Source organism: Ochotona curzoniae, unplaced genomic scaffold, assembly GCF_017591425.1.
Source record: "Ochotona curzoniae isolate NIBS_2020 unplaced genomic scaffold, NIBS_Ocur_1.0 contig_78, whole genome shotgun sequence".
Taxonomy (NCBI): Eukaryota; Metazoa; Chordata; class Mammalia; order Lagomorpha; family Ochotonidae; genus Ochotona; species Ochotona curzoniae.
The window spans coordinates 719748-735044 of record NW_024466559.1 but is presented as its reverse complement, the minus strand read 5'-3'; the positions used below and the strand labels follow the sequence as shown (position 1 = coordinate 735044).

At 46.4% G+C, this 15297-nt stretch overlaps 1 protein-coding gene across 1 annotated transcript in view; it reads left to right on the top strand.

The window, feature by feature from the left end:
* The window catches only part of ODAD2 (outer dynein arm docking complex subunit 2), a 148438-nt gene that overhangs the window by 20274 nt on the left and 112867 nt on the right, over positions 1-15297 (top strand). Inside the window, exons 4-7 of the mRNA XM_040992524.1 lie at positions 5394-5540; positions 6511-6720; positions 13358-13600; positions 13902-14012. Coding sequence (XP_040848458.1) covers positions 5394-5540; positions 6511-6720; positions 13358-13600; positions 13902-14012 — 711 coding nt within the window. The remainder of the gene's footprint in view (positions 1-5393; positions 5541-6510; positions 6721-13357; positions 13601-13901; positions 14013-15297) is intronic.

Genomic DNA, 15297 nt, shown 5'->3' with positions numbered 1-15297 from the left:
GGTTTAAAAAAAGAACGTCTTTACCAGCTTTTCAAAAGGCAACATGAGCCTCATTTCCTTAAGGAAATATATACACAAACTTACGTGTGTTGGGACTTTTAAAGGTTTATGGAAAATGGAATCCAAAGATAAATTTATTTAGGAGCAGAAAAAGTTTGAAATCCATGCAGGGTGTTTTCCGTACTAGATGTTTCCATGGACTTTTCACAGGCACCTGATAGGTTTGCATTCTCTCCTGCAAACAGTATCTTTTCCTTTTCCTTGGAATTCTGTTGAGTTCGTGAGTCAGTGAGTACCAACTTGTCATCAGTACGGAATGGATTTGCGCATCAGCAGAGGCTCAGTGATGCGTTTTATCACCTTAACTCGCAGGGCTGTGTTCCACTCTCTCTGAGTGACTTTGCCTGTTGTTCTGCCTGCAGCCAGCCTCCAAGCTGGGCACCAGGCCCTCTGTCCTTGGCAGGCACCCTCTCTGCTTACTCCCTGAGTGGCACGCTTAGAAGAAGAAATGCTGAAAGCATGCAAATCCAGCTGGATGGCTGTGGGGTGGTTATGTCGCTTCCCTGGGGCAGTAGAGACCAAGAAGCCTAGCTCCCACATCAGCTGTGCTCCAGTCCTGTGGCATGCTGGGTCCTGGCACTGACTTGCAATGGTGGGCTCTGCATGTGTGCTGCCCACCAGAGGCTCAGCTCATCCGCCACCGCCACCACCACAGTCTCATCCTTTACCACACCCACAGAGACCTTTTACTTTCTCAGTCCCTTGATGACACACAGTGAATTCCCTAGCTTCCACTCCCAGCTGATCCTCTTTCCATCACCCCAGAGAGCAGGATGGTCTCCACACCTGCATACTTGCCCCCTCCAGCCAGGGCCCTCTGCAGCCAGTGACCTTTCTAAATGTCAGCATCTCATTGGAGCTATCCAAGAAAGAAAGATGAAACACAGTCCTGCTGCTGAGCCCCTCTTGTGGATGCTGCCGGCCTGAGTCCTGGCCACAGGGTCCACAGGGGCCTACCATGCTGTGCCCCAGAACACCGCAGGGCTTTTGCACAGACAGTTGACTCAGCTGACCCTCCTGTCTTCCCAGGGGAAGCATTCACTCTGTGTCCTGAACTCAACCAGGTATCCTCTCCCAGGCTCCACTCAGTTCCCTCCTCTGGGAGTCCCCACAGGCTGCCCTTGCCTCTTGCAGAGATTTCAAGTTACTGATTTGGGCTGAGTTGGTTAAAGTTGAGCGTTGCCTGCTCCCCTCCCCTGCAAGCTGCCTGATGGCACCAACACGTCACCCTCATCCTTCTCTTGGTGGTGGTCTTCCCCATTGCAGGGTCAGTTGCCGGAGTCCAGCTGGCTCACAGACATAGCACAGGGTGTCTTCACAGCTCCATGGAGAGATGATCTGTTTTTACCACAGACCTCAGGAACCTTAGCATGAGCTTTTTTCTTTCTTTCCTTCGTATGTCGAGAGTTTTCACCTTTTAATGTCAAAGAATCCCTTACAACTTCTCTGGCAAACAAGATGCGGCATCATGCTTGGCTGTGTGCTTCAGGGCTGTCACTCAGGTGAATGAAGATTATCAGAACACAGGGCCTGTGATCCCAACAGTCTGTCTGATAACTAAGACAGCCATCGTGATCTTCAGAGACAGACACTACGTTTGAATATTATGATGTTATAATTTTGTGGTATTAGTATGGATGCTCTAATCCATATGGTATAGTACAAAGCTATATCATTATTTGTTGTATCAATGAAACTTCATCATAGATAATAGAAAAAAAGTGTATTTAGAATTTCACATTGTCTATGATTTTAGCTATCTGCTGGGTCGCTTGGAACAGGTCCCTGTTGCTAGTTGCTGTCACCATGCTTGACAAATAATGTGGGAACCTCAAATGTTAAGCCAACATGTGTTGAAGAGCCGGGCAGCTTTCCCATGCATCTTCTGGCACTTCCGGGTTCCCCGCCATAAGCATGCAGCACCTGTTTTGAAGGGAAGTGCACAAAGGTGATCTGAGTGGTGGCTGGGTCCCTGCTTTGTCCTCAACACAGCACGCCCTCGTGTCCTCCTCATCCACAGGGAGGGAAGGACGGGCTCCGTACAATAGACACCAAAGACATTTTCTAAATAAAAAGAACTTGTTTAGAAAAATGTCCTCGATTCAGCTTGTCTTTCAAAGAGAAAGTAAAGAGGAGAGAGAGAGAGAAAGCGGCTGTAGTTCAGTTTCTGCCCCGTTGGACAGCTGATGGCAGCTGAGCTCACCCCCCTGGCCAGGAAGGAGTCCTAGGCTGGGCCTGCAGGTAAGGAAGACAGACATGAAGCAAAAGAATTGCATTCGTTTCAGAATTGGGAAAACTCACTGGAAGCATTTTTCAAAACTACGCAGAAGCTAAAGAGTACTCTACTGTATTTTCTCCAACTCTGAAAACCTCACAAATGCAATTGCGTGATCAAACATGAAAATAAGTGTTGGCAACTGCTTATGTCCTCAGGAGACATTTAATTGAAAAAGGAATGAGTTTGCGTCGTGTGTCTGCCCTTGGATATTTGTGGCATCTGGACAGAGTGGCATGAACACTTGAAAATCCTTTGACATAGTTGGTATTTAAAGAATAGCAATTGGCTAACATGTGTGGCTCTGCATGTTGACTATTTTGGCTCTCATCCTCTGGTATTCATTCTGAAAGATTTATAATCCTTTTGGGAGTGTGGTCAGTGACAAGAGTAGAACTAAATCTTGAAATGTGGAAAAACTAACTTTCCTTAATATAAAACCGTTCTAAAAAAAAAAAAATCCCTCAACCCTGTGAATATGATTCCAGATTTTCAGAAAAAGCTGATGATTTACAGAAAGTTTTCTTCTATAAGGATCTGACTCTTTAATGATGAATGGGAATTGTCAGGCCTTTGATTTCAAAGTTGGCCCAGAGCAGATGATTCAGACAAACTCTTGCCCTTTGCGCATCTGCTGCAATGAAACAGCATTCAGAAATGCAAGCAGAAAGTGTCTTTGGTTATGGTGTAGATAGTGAAACGAAGTTCACAAGACAGAGACAGTCTAAGAGAGAACGACTGGGATGGCATGAAATAGGATGCTGAGATCAGGCTGCGTCTGCACAGCAGAGGATTGCTACCCAAGAGGAGAGCCTTGTGCGGGCAGAGCGGCAAGAAGGTTCCTCACTGTGCAAGCTGCCAGGTAGCTGGGCTGCTGCTGTGCCTGACCGAGGAAACCAAGCTGGGTGGAGGCCCCAGACGCGTGTGAGGCACCACCCGTTCCATGTCCCAGGGCTGTCCCGCTTGCCACAACTCCCTTCATCTGAAGCTCTCGATTTGGGGCTGCAGACTCTGAGTGAAAGTACCTACCTTTCTGGCTTGATTGACCCATTCAAGTTGAGCAAAAGAGTCCCGTTGATGTAATTGTGTCTGCCTTTTCTGCTTGATTTCATTCCCTCTCAGTGATAATGGTCAACGTTACAATTATCCTCTGCAAAACATCTGCTTTTTGTTTCTCTAAAAGTGCACCGCAAAGTGCTGGCTTGAGGGGGACGTGTGTCCCCGAAGAGGGAGGTTATGAGCCTCACCGTAATGAAGAGAAAGGATCTTTGGTATTTCAGATCCAACTGTAGGAGAGTGAGGGCTGGTGACATTTCTCTTGATAGGAAAGGAGGAAGAGCTGCTGAAAGCTCTCAGAGGGTGACTTCATATTTTAAATGCCAGATAAGGCTCTTGTCCTTCCAAACGTAATCCTGAGCACTGAGGATGGAGTGGAAAGAGGACACCATCGTGACATCGCCAAGGGCAGTTCTGGGCACTGCTACAAGTGGGGAAGAATTTTCTAAAAAGGAGAAAGAAAGAGGAGCACGTCTGAAGGTCTCCATGGTCACTTTTTTAAAAAAAAAATATTTGTTTTTATTTGCTAGGCAGAGTTACCAAGAGAGAAGGAGAGACAGGGATAGAGGGCCTATCACTGTTTCAAGACAAGTTATTGCAGTTTTCGTTTAGATTATAGATGAGTTGGGAGTAACTGAAGTTGCTATTTTTAGCTTTAAAAATAATGCTGATCTAAAAATAATTAGCCCAACTCCTATATAAATGTTGTGCCTATGAAAATCTAATATGTATGCATAATAGCAGAAAAAAATATTTTAAAGTCAATTGACTGCGAAGAGCTCAGGGTGAGCATTAGGCACAGCTGCTTGAGACACTGCCTGGGCTGTGTCCATCCCCAGCCCCACACCTGAGAGCCTCGGTTTCCGTCCCAATGCCATGTCTCCGTGTGTGTGTGCACGCGTGTGTGTGTTCATCTGTGTGTGTGTATGTGAGATTTATTTTTACTTGAAAGGCAGAGTTACAGAGAGGAGAGACAGAACTTCTGTCAGCTGGTTTACTCTGCAAGTGACTGCAATGGCTGGAACTGAGCCAGGCTGAAGGCAGGAACCAGGAGCTTCTTCAGGGTCTCCCACATGAGTGCAAGGACCCAAGGACTTGGGCTGTCCTTTGCTGCTTTCCCAGGCCACAAGCAGGGAGCTGGATGGGAAGTGGAGCAGCTGGGATGTGGATCAGCACCTGCAAAGCTGGCATCTGATTAGCTTGATATGCCACTGTGCCAGCCCTAACCTTAATCTTCTGATACCCTTTGGCTTTTCTCTCTCCAGTGGCTCCCATAGTGGCACACAGAAGGCATTGTCACTTGGAAAGTGGCAGGAGTTTTAAGAGTTGTATGCCAGGAGCCTAGGTGATGATCTCCATAATGCAGTAAGAATTAATCGCCAGGCATCAGCCTCCTCGCTGCACTCTCCGGACTCGCCCCGACTGTATTTAATATTCTGTTCCTGAAGAAACTGCTTTTCAATGCCTACTCTTTAAAAAAAAAACACATTTATTTATTTTTATCGGAAAGTCAGATATACACAGAGGAGGAGAGACAGAGAGGAAGATCTTCTACCCACTGACTCACTCCCCAAGTGGCTGCAATGGCCAGAGCTCAACTGATATGAAGTCAGGAGCCTGGAGCTTATTCAGGGTCTCCCATGTGGGTGCAGGGTCCCAAGGCTTTGGGCCGTCCTCGACTGCTTTCCCAGGCCACAAGCAGGGAGCTAGATAAAAAAGTGGAGCTGCCGGGATTAGAACCGGTACCCATATGGGATCCCGGGGCGTTCAAGGTGAGGACTTAAGCTGCTAGGTTACTATGCCGGGCCCCAGTGCCTATTCTTAATGGAAACAATGTTTTATGATGCTTTAAACACAGCTTTCCCAAACTGCTGCTCTTGCTCTGCAGGATCTATCGGACAAGTTATAAACCACTTGGAGAACTTCAGAAGGATGGAGTGAGCCTAGATCCTGGCTTCCTAACCATTTGCATGATCTTACGTGTGGCCTTGCCTCTTTGTAGGGGGGAAATCAGACAACTACGGTGATCGTGCTATCCTCGATGCGGGATTTCAACCTATCCCAGGAGACCTGCCAGCTTGCCATCAGAGATGTGGGAGGCCTCGAGGTGTTAATAAACTTACTGGACACAGATGAAATCAAGTGTAAGGTGAGTGGTTGTGTTACTGTTGTGGGAATAGGGATCTTAAGTTTTATTGTAAGTTCTTGATCCCCTGGAGGTAAGAATTAGAAGCAGAGGCCTAAATACAGTGCACAAGGGAGAGTAGGTTTTATCAAAAGTGAGAGAGTGGATGTAAGACTGAGCCGTGAGCCTGTGCCTCGCCACGCAGACAGATCCCTGTCGCAAGTGGGACAGAATTGTCAAAGAGGAGCAGTCATTGGGAGGCCAGAAAAGGACCCCAAAGCAAGGGCCAGATTTCCAGAAGTTACAAAGGAAGTCACTTTTGTGTGGTGGGGGTGGTGCCCTAATTAAATGTAAATGAGATGGAGTCTGGCTGGGACCTAGGGGGTGTGGAGCTTTCTCGAGGTTCAATGCTGTCACCACACAGAACCTAACTTCCACGTGGCTACATGGCACCTTCTCCTTCCTGGCGTGAGACAAGCAGGTGCATCCTGGGAAGTGTGCTGGCTTGACAGGAAAGGGGTAGAAGTACAATGCAAGGCTCTCCAAAGTTGTGAGAAAAGTCTTCCAGCTCAGCTCTTCCTGTCTAGCTTGCCACATGTACCCTCCCACTGTCCTACATCAACAGAGGCTGTGGGGTCTCCCTCCCACGGTGTGGAGGTTCTCAGCTTGAGAGGTCTGTGCTTCCTAGCTGCCTGTGTCTTCCCCGCTCTCTGCCTATGGCTGAAGGTGCTGCTGCTTCTGACTGCCACTCACTCCCCTGGCTTCTCTTCTCTGCCCTTTTCCAGCAGTTTCTAGGTCTTCCTGCAGGGGAAGCGTTGCTTCGCATAAATGAGGGAAAACATGGAGGATGTGTGTAACCCTTCAGGATGGAAACTATTTCTTACAGGACTTAATTGGGGAAGGCTTTTAGGTAGACTCGGAATTTTTGAACACATAGCACCGGTTATACACTAAATGTCCATTCATATGTAACTTCCCCCCCCCCCCCACATAGATTGGCTCATTAAAAATCCTGAAGGAAATCAGTCATAATCCTCAAATCAGACGTAATATCGTTGACCTTGGGGGCTTACCAGTTATGGTTAATATCCTCGATTCTCCGCACAAGATTCTAAGATGTCTGGCAGCTGAGACCATTGCGAACATTGCCAAGTTCAGGCGAGCCCGGCGGGTGGTGAGACAGCATGAAGGCATCACCAAGCTGGTGAGTGCACAGGTGTTGGCACCCGTCCCCTACCTTGGCCCGCCCCACTAGACCTCTTTGGTATCACAGCTTGAGAATGTATTTATATATATATATATTTAAATTAATTTTATTGCATTATGTGACACAGTGTTATGGGCACTGGGATTCCCCCTACCCCTCCCCAAACCCTCTCCCCATGGTGGATTTCTCCACCTTTTTGTATTACCACAGTTCAAATTCAGTTGAGATTCTTTCATTGGAAGTATTTACCAAGCATGAAGTCCAGTGTCTTATTATCCTAGTGAGTTCAATGATTTCTTGGTGAGGCCATCTCTGGTCTGAAGGTAAAGCCAGCAAAGTATCATCCCAATCAATTAAAAGCCCCAACATATCATCAACAACAACAATTTACAACATTATGGCATTAATTGACATGGTATTGATTAACCAATATGTTAATAGGAAAATGTAGGTTCTCAACTACATCCTGTGACTTCTTCATAGACATTTCAATTTTGGCTTATATTCAACCGGGTTCTATACACCTCAAAATGGCTACAGATTACTATTCAGCTGTCTCGTGTCTATTTTCATTTTAGTATTTAGCTGTTTATAGTGTTGAAGCATGATTTTGCTGAACTTGGTTGTTTATATTTTTATATATTTCTACTAAGAAGCAGCCCCGAAGCATGTCCAACATCATCTCTGAGAAACAGTGTCACTAATGGCATGAGTTTGTTGTGCAGACTTGGGAAGGCGTGGTGAGACCTGTGCCAGGAGAAGCAGTCTGTAGCCCCTGACCTCTGAGAGGGAGACCTTGTGGAGAGGAATGCCCTGAGAAGTCAGGGCTATGGGTACAGAGTTGTAGTATTGTTGACTGGGAAACAGAACCTCAGGGAGCCCAGGTGCTGACCCACCGTAACCAGTGGGAGAATTGCTATTGTTCCATAATTGGCATCTAGAGTCAGGTGTCACCACTGTGCTTTTCAAGTGTATGAGCATGCTCAAGTATCTTTGTGGGAAAAATGGAATTCGAAGATAAGAAGCACCTGGGCCCTGTGTGATGGCTCCATGGCTAGATCCTTACCTTGAAAGCACTGGGAATCCCATATGGGTGGCAATTCGTGTCCCCAGCTGCCCCACTTCCCATCCAGCCCCTGCTTGTGACCCGGGAAAGCAGCAGAGGACAGCCCAAAGCCTTGGGACCCTGTACCTACAGGGGAGACCCGGAAGAAGTTCCTGGCTTCTGCCTTCAGCCTGGCTCAATGAATGAACCAGTGGATGAAAGATCTTTTTCACATAAATCTGATCTACCTTTCCAATAAAAAAAAAAAAAGATAATGGGCTTTTGTGTGAACTTTTGGGAGAGCATCTTTAGAAGAATGAAAAGCACAATGTTTGATTTTGCACAAAATTCAGAACAGGGTGAAAAACCATTGGCATCTGTGAACCCCCGTTTTGAAAGGCCTTCCTAGCAGTATTGACCCCAAACATGCAGAAAAGGAAACAACATTTTATGTTGTGGCTTTTTCTGAGATGGCTGCCGATTTTCTTTTCTCTGTTCGCACATTTGCCAGTCTGTCTTCTGTGTGTACTGAGAAAAAAATAATGATTTCTTTCACTGACTGCCTCCCCACAGGGAAAAAAAAATAGCATTCTGCTCCCCACCCTTGCCATGTCAGGGAGAAGTGTTAAGAAAGCGAATGCCCTCAAGAAATGTGTTTTCATCTTCCTTTGCTGTCCCCATTTCCTTCTGTCTCCTTCTGCATGTGGATTCCTCAACACAAGGAACATATCTTTAAGCTGTTTTTTTTTTAAACTATTCATTTATTTTTATTGTAAAGTCGGGTTTAAAGAGAGAAAAGACAAGAAGAGCTTCCGTCTGCTCTTTCACTTTCCAGGTGGCTGCAATGACCAGAGCTAAGCTGATCTGGAGCCTGGAGCCAGGAGCCAGGAGCTTCTTCCAGGTTTCCCATACAGGTGCAGGGTCCCAAGGATTTGGGCTTTCCCAGGCCACAAGCTGGATGGAAAGTAGAGCAGCTGGGATATGAACTGGCGCCCATATGGGATCCCAGCACGTACAAGATGAGAAGGCGAGGACTTTAGCCACTAGGCTACTGCACCACCCGCCTTGCCCCACCATTTTTTTTTTTACTTTGTTTCACACACACACACACACACACACACACACACACACACACACACACACACACGTGCACACAATCACCTTGCTTTCACGGCTTCATTCTTGAATGCCCAGGATCTAAGAACTTAATCTGAGTTTCCCATATCATTGACCACCAGATTGGCTGTCAGCAGCTGCCTCTCAGGGTGTGTACTGGAAGAAAAGTGTAACAGGGCATCCCAACCTGCATCTTAACCATTGCATCAAATCCTACCCCAAGGGACATGTCTTATTCCGTAGCAGTTGGTCCAGTACCTTGTTTATATGAAGGAGTACTAACTGCCTATTGGATTGACATGGATTTTAATATGAATGTGTATACTGACAGGTATATTAAGAAATTTACTAAAAGAAACTACGCTTTTACTTTTCATCTGTAGAACATGATAAAATGTAAGTTTGCTTCAAAAATAAGACAATTTTGTCTGGAAAGAAAGATGCAAAGGATGGTTAGTTGTATACCAATAGAAAAGTACAGCATCTAGCTCGTCTGTGTCATTGTTACACAATTTCTCCACTTTTCAGACAATCTTTTTATGTTAGGAGAATTACGCAATTGTTTCTAGTATCATCATTAGTCACGTTACAGAAAACAATCATGTGGTAGATTGCCTCCTGGAAATCTACCCATTACATTACCACAATGAGCCATGTCATATGAAACTGGAATACGTCTTTATGGGAATCTCCTGCATCTTGTAACCTCAAATGAGTGGATCTTCAGGAAGTTCCCGGAGGAAACACACGGAAACCATGTGTCACCTGATGGCGTATCTTGCTCAATATGGATAATCTGAGAGACATGCTGCAGTGTAATCAGCCTGCTGTCAACCAAAGTGTTAAGGAATGACAGAGAGGCTGTTCCAAGGTGAGCCAGAAGGCTAGAACTCAGTGACAGCTAGATGCACCATGTGATTCTGACTGGGTCCTTTTGTTACCGAAATTGCTAGTGCAGTTAGTAAAGTTTGATCACATCTCACCATCAGGCAGAACCAAGTCCCAGGCGAGTGTTCTGATTTTGATGTTTGTAGATTTGTTTTATTATCACATAGGAGAATGTCCTATGTGAATTCCTATGAGAATTAGGCACAAATGAATTCAGAAGTGATGGAGTATCATATGCTACTTATTCTCACATGGTTCATAAAATTTTTTTGAATTACTCTTATAAGCTTTCTGTAATTTTGAAAGTATTTCAAAATATAAACTCTTCCATTATTCACTTAACAAAAAATGTATGGAGAGCTTATGCATTTAATGAAATGAAAGGCATGAATCTCAAAATTTTTGCATGCAAATAAATGTCTCAAGTTCCATTGTCAACGAATTTTTTGGAAGCAGCCTCGTATTTACACAATCATTCTTACCTAACCAAGCTGATAATACAAATGTTAACAGAATTTTATTTTTTTAAGATTTTATTTTAATTTGAAGAGCAGAATCACTTAGAGAATGAGTGGCAGAGAGTTCTTCCATCAACTGGTTCACTGCCCAGATGGCTTTTTTTCTGAACAATGAGCTAGGAGCCAGGAGTGTCTTCTTCTGAGTGTCCCACACAGATGTAGGGACCTGAGGAGCTTGAGCCAGCCTCTTCTGCTTTCGCATGCCACAAGCAGAGAGCTGGATTGAAGTGGAGTAGCCAAAACACGAAATGTTGCCCATGTGGAATGATGGCACTGCAGTCAGAGGCTTAACATGATATACCACAGCACTGGCCCCAACTTTTAATATGATTTTAAATGATGGCTAACGCAGAAATAGAAAAGACCAGTATAACAACAGACTTAGAGTTGTTGTGCTGAAAACAAATCATGCTCTAGTTTGAATAAAATTAGATTCCTGGACTCAGACAGCTCTTTAAATCCCAAATTCATAAGTTAATGGTACTTAAGAAATAGACGTTTAATCCAATTAACTTGTCTAAGAGGCTGAAGCTACAGGAGGGCCTTAGGTCACTGCAGGTGTGCCTCAGGAGAAGGCTTCTACAGAAGGGTTAGTTTAAAAGCCTGCGTTTGGGGCCCGGCGCGGTGGCGCAAGTGGTTAAAGGTCCTCGCCTTGCACGCCCGGGATCCCATATGGGCGCCGGTTCTAATCCCGGCAGCCCCGCTTCCCTTCCAGCTCCCTGCTTGTGGCCTGGGAAAGCAGTCGAGGATGGCCCAAAGCTTTGGGACCCTGCACCCGCATGGGAGACCCGGAAGAGGCTCCTGGCTTCGGATTGGCATAGTATCGGAGTGAATCATGGGACGGAAGATCTTCCTCTCTGTATATCCACCTTTCCAATGAAAAAATAATAAAAATAAATCTTTAAAAAAAAAAAAAAGCCTGCGTTTGATCCAAGCACTCTCTTCCTGCCTCTGTCCTGCCACGTGATCCTCCATGCATCCTCTAAGGGTGCCATGGTCCAGCCTCACCAGATTCCTGAGAGAGTGGGGCCGGCCCCGTCTTGGAGTGTGAACCTCCTTCCACCCAGAGTCGCTTGTTCTTAGGTATCTCACTGTAGTGCTGCAGAACTAATCCAGATAACGATTGGACATCTGGTCTTCTTTTGCGAGACACGGATGAGCCAAAGGCAGGGGTCCCCAACTAACCTGTGAAATGAAAGGGAACACTCAGCACTGAGGTACCCAGGTGGCTGCTTGTGTCCTCTTAGAGCAAGGGCGCTGAGGTCAGCGTCAGAGCAAGGCAGAGGGCGCTGGGCAGGTGGGCCTGACTGCAGAGCCAGAGGGCAGCATCTAGAGAGAAGCCTGGCAGAGAGTGCGGGCAGGCAGACAGGCAGGCAAGTCCTGCAGGATCCAGTGGGAGTGTACACGCCCTGTGCTCCTCTCACCGACAGCATTCTTGGCATTCCAACGGGAAACATGCCAGGCATTTTCTGAGTGGCACTGCGTGTCTGTGTGTGTGCCAGGTACGGGACTGGATGACAGGAATAGGAATCAGTGTGTTCTGACCACAGTGAGATCTCGCTCTCCTGCTGGTGGAGTGTGGGATGAAACTCTGAGTGGTGAATTTCAGACATTGCGTTGATGCCAGTACTGGGAACGGGAGAGGAACACACGAGAGGATATCTAATGATATCTAATGTGGAGGCTCCTGGGGGAGGCTGGGGAGATGAGGCATTGCCTGTAGAGTTTGGGAAGCTGAAGAGGTGTTTGCTAGGTGAGAAAAAGCATTGGAAGAAGATGAAGCTGCATCTGTACACACCTAGAATTGGGAGACAACTCTGAGTGTTTTGTGTGGCTGGACCCAGGGAGAGGAGGGTGGTGGCTCTGGTGCTCACAGGACCCTGTACTGTGAGTCCAAGGGAGCTGAGTATATAAAAACAAGGATAGAGCTTTAGTAGTAAAGTGCTTTAATTGGCCTGCCCTGCGCTCAATCCCCTGGCCTTAGTCTTGCTTTCCCGTGTTTCTCTTCCTCCTACCTTGAGTCCCTGGAAGCCAGCGACTCTTTGTCTCTGTCTCCCTGTGGGCCATAATGCCTGTGAGCGTCCACCTAACGTAAGCCAATCCCACCTGACTTTTCTCCCAGGAACTTGGTTTTGAGGGTCAAGAGACTCTATTTAGCATGGGTTGCTCCTTTCTGTAGATGGGTCTGATGGCCACCACTGTGTCTATGGGCCATATCCATGGAATGTGACCTGCAGAACGAACAGAGTGGACATGCAAAGATGATAGCTGGAAAAGACAGTGAGGTGTCCCTCCTGCCTCGACTCCCGGTGACCGACAGCTTCCTCTGGGGGTGCTCGTCACAGCTCTGGCCAGCTGGCTTCACTTTCCTCAAGGGGTAAACGAACAGACTGTTGTATCTTTAGAGTGAGTTGTTCTTCCCCAAAAGATACTCAGGGACTTCAGTTATCACAAGAGAACAACAAGGGAGGTTGGCAGCTGTGCTCTGTGGTTTGACGGGGAAGGCTGCGTCCTCCAAAGAGCTGCAGTGACTTTAAGAGTAGATGGGCCACTCTGTCATCTTTACAAAGTTCTAAAGGTTTTGGGGAGTCTGGTTTTCTGAGATAGTCAGGATAAGGATGTGGTTTACAAATGTCATTAGTATAAATATCAGCTGTATTAAGAAAATGTGGGTATGGTCTAGGTGAGAACGAAATGGAGGAGAGAAGGCATGTTGAAGGGTTTTATTTATTTCTTTGTTTCTCTTGGCTGCTAGACAGTGCAGAGAACCAAGTTATTCAAAGGACTAACATGAGATACGTTTTATAAACATTATTTATTTGTTTGTCCATTTGAAAGGCAGAGTTATAGGGAGGTAGGAAGAGAGACAAAGATGTCCCATCTGCTGGATGGGAAGCGGAGCATCTGAGACTTGAACCAGCACTCATATAGGATGCCCATGTGTTAACCTGCTGTGCTGCGATGCCAGTTTGTGATGGGAGTGAGCTTACTAGCAAACTAGAAGCTATGAAGGATGTGTGTGCTTCTGTTTCTGAGATGCGCATGTGTGTTGGTTTCTGTGTTGTAGGTTGCTCTCCTGGACTGCGCTCAGACTGCAGCAGAGCCTCCTCAGTCCAGTCTGTACGAGACCCGAGAGGTGGAAGTGGCTCGTTGCGGGGCGCTGGCACTGTGGAGCTGCAGTAAGAGCTATGCCAACAAAGAAGCCATTCGCAAAGCGGGGGGCATTCCCTTGTTGGCCCAGCTCCTGAAGACGTCACATGAAAACATGCTCATTCCAGTGGTGGGAACATTGCAGGAATGTGCATCAGAGGTACCGCTGCCACTTGTGCGTCCCTTGCTGTTCCCTCGTCAAAAAGGGATGCTTACGTTTCATGGTGACTGCTAATGATTTTGTCTGCAAGAAGTCAGCATTTGATTAGAAAGAGGATCAATGTGGTAGTACCTGTGTGATGTAGTCTTTTGAATGTGGACTAATTCTGTTATATAGTATGTTTAGCTTGGATTGTGGTGTGTCTGTTTACCAGGAAGGTTTACTCAGCCTAATTCTTAACATAGTTAAAGAGATACCTACCTTCATGTGTTATCCTGAATGTTTAAGTTCATGTACCTAGGAACACTACCGAGCGGCCATCAAAGCTGAAAGGATCATTGAGAATCTAGTAAAGAACCTGAACAGTGAGAATGAGCAACTGCAGGAGCACTGCGCCATGGCCATCTACCAGGTGGGGTAATCCTCCCGGCAGTCACTGTGCTTTTCCTCCTGGTGTTCAAGGCGATGTTTGTGAACACGATTCCCATTCCCTGGAGAAGCGCTCCAGGGTCTACACCTGCTTCAAGTACCCAGGGGGATTTGCATGCACTCCTGGTCTGCCAGGCACTGCTGTGCAATAAAGGCAGGTGCTGTCCTTGTATGTGTTAGAGAGAAGCTTGCTTCAGCGCAGTTCACCATTTACGTTCTCAGGCATGTATGCTCCTCTGACCCCTGAAAGCACTGACTTAGGGTGAACATTGCTAGCAAGTTCAAGACACCCCTATACTGCTTTCCGTAATCCTGTCCTGACACTGTGATCTTGGGAAACATTATCTGCTGCAGAAAAGATGGAACGGCTGTGTATGTGTCTTGCAGTACTGCTTATATTTTTAGTAGTTTACTTATTGTAATCTTCACGTTTTTGTGTGGATTATAAATTTCATAGTATGCCAGAAAAATAGATTAACTATAATAGAGAAAGATGGCCTTGGCTGACTGTGTCTGAGTTGTGGTGGTCATGCCGTCTTAGAGCAAATGAGAGTAGATTTCTAAGAAGAGAGCCGTGAGATCTTGGAAACGAGAGAATGTGCTGATAGAGTCCTGAGACCAGACTTTGGAACAGCAGCTCAGGGGTTTCAGGGGTTTCTGTCCCTTTCTGGGAGCACCTGGGCTTGAGTCTGGGCTCTGCTCCAGCTTCCAGCTTCCTACCAGTGGGCACCCTGGGTGTTAACGAGTGTTAGGTCCAATGCTTGGCTTCCTGTTGCTCGCACAGAGACCTGGGGCTCCTGGCTTTAGAATTGTTCCAGCCCTGGTTGTTGGGAGGCTTTTGAGGAGTAAATCAGCAGGTAGAAGGTCTCTGCCTCTTTTCCTTTCAAATAAATAAGAAATAAATTTAAAAATTAGAAGAGAGAAAGAGAGAGATCCCGAGGGCAGGTTTGTACCGGTAGGGACTGTCACAGTCCACTTGTACTTCCATCAGTGTGGACTTCCCTAGAAGACACTGCTTTCCTTGTAGTCTGAAGTTTGGCGGCATGAGGTCAAGGGCACTGCTCCCAAGGCCTCTCCCCTTGGCGGAAAATCACACATCTCCTTGAACTCCTGTGGTGCTCTCTTTGTCCACACCTTTGTCCTCATCATTTGACCTTATAAAAAGAGAAGTCCTGTTGAATCAGGCCCCACGCCAGTGACCTCGTCCTCGGCAATTGCCTCTTTAAACTCTCTGTCTCCAAATATAGTTGAATTATGAGGTACTATGA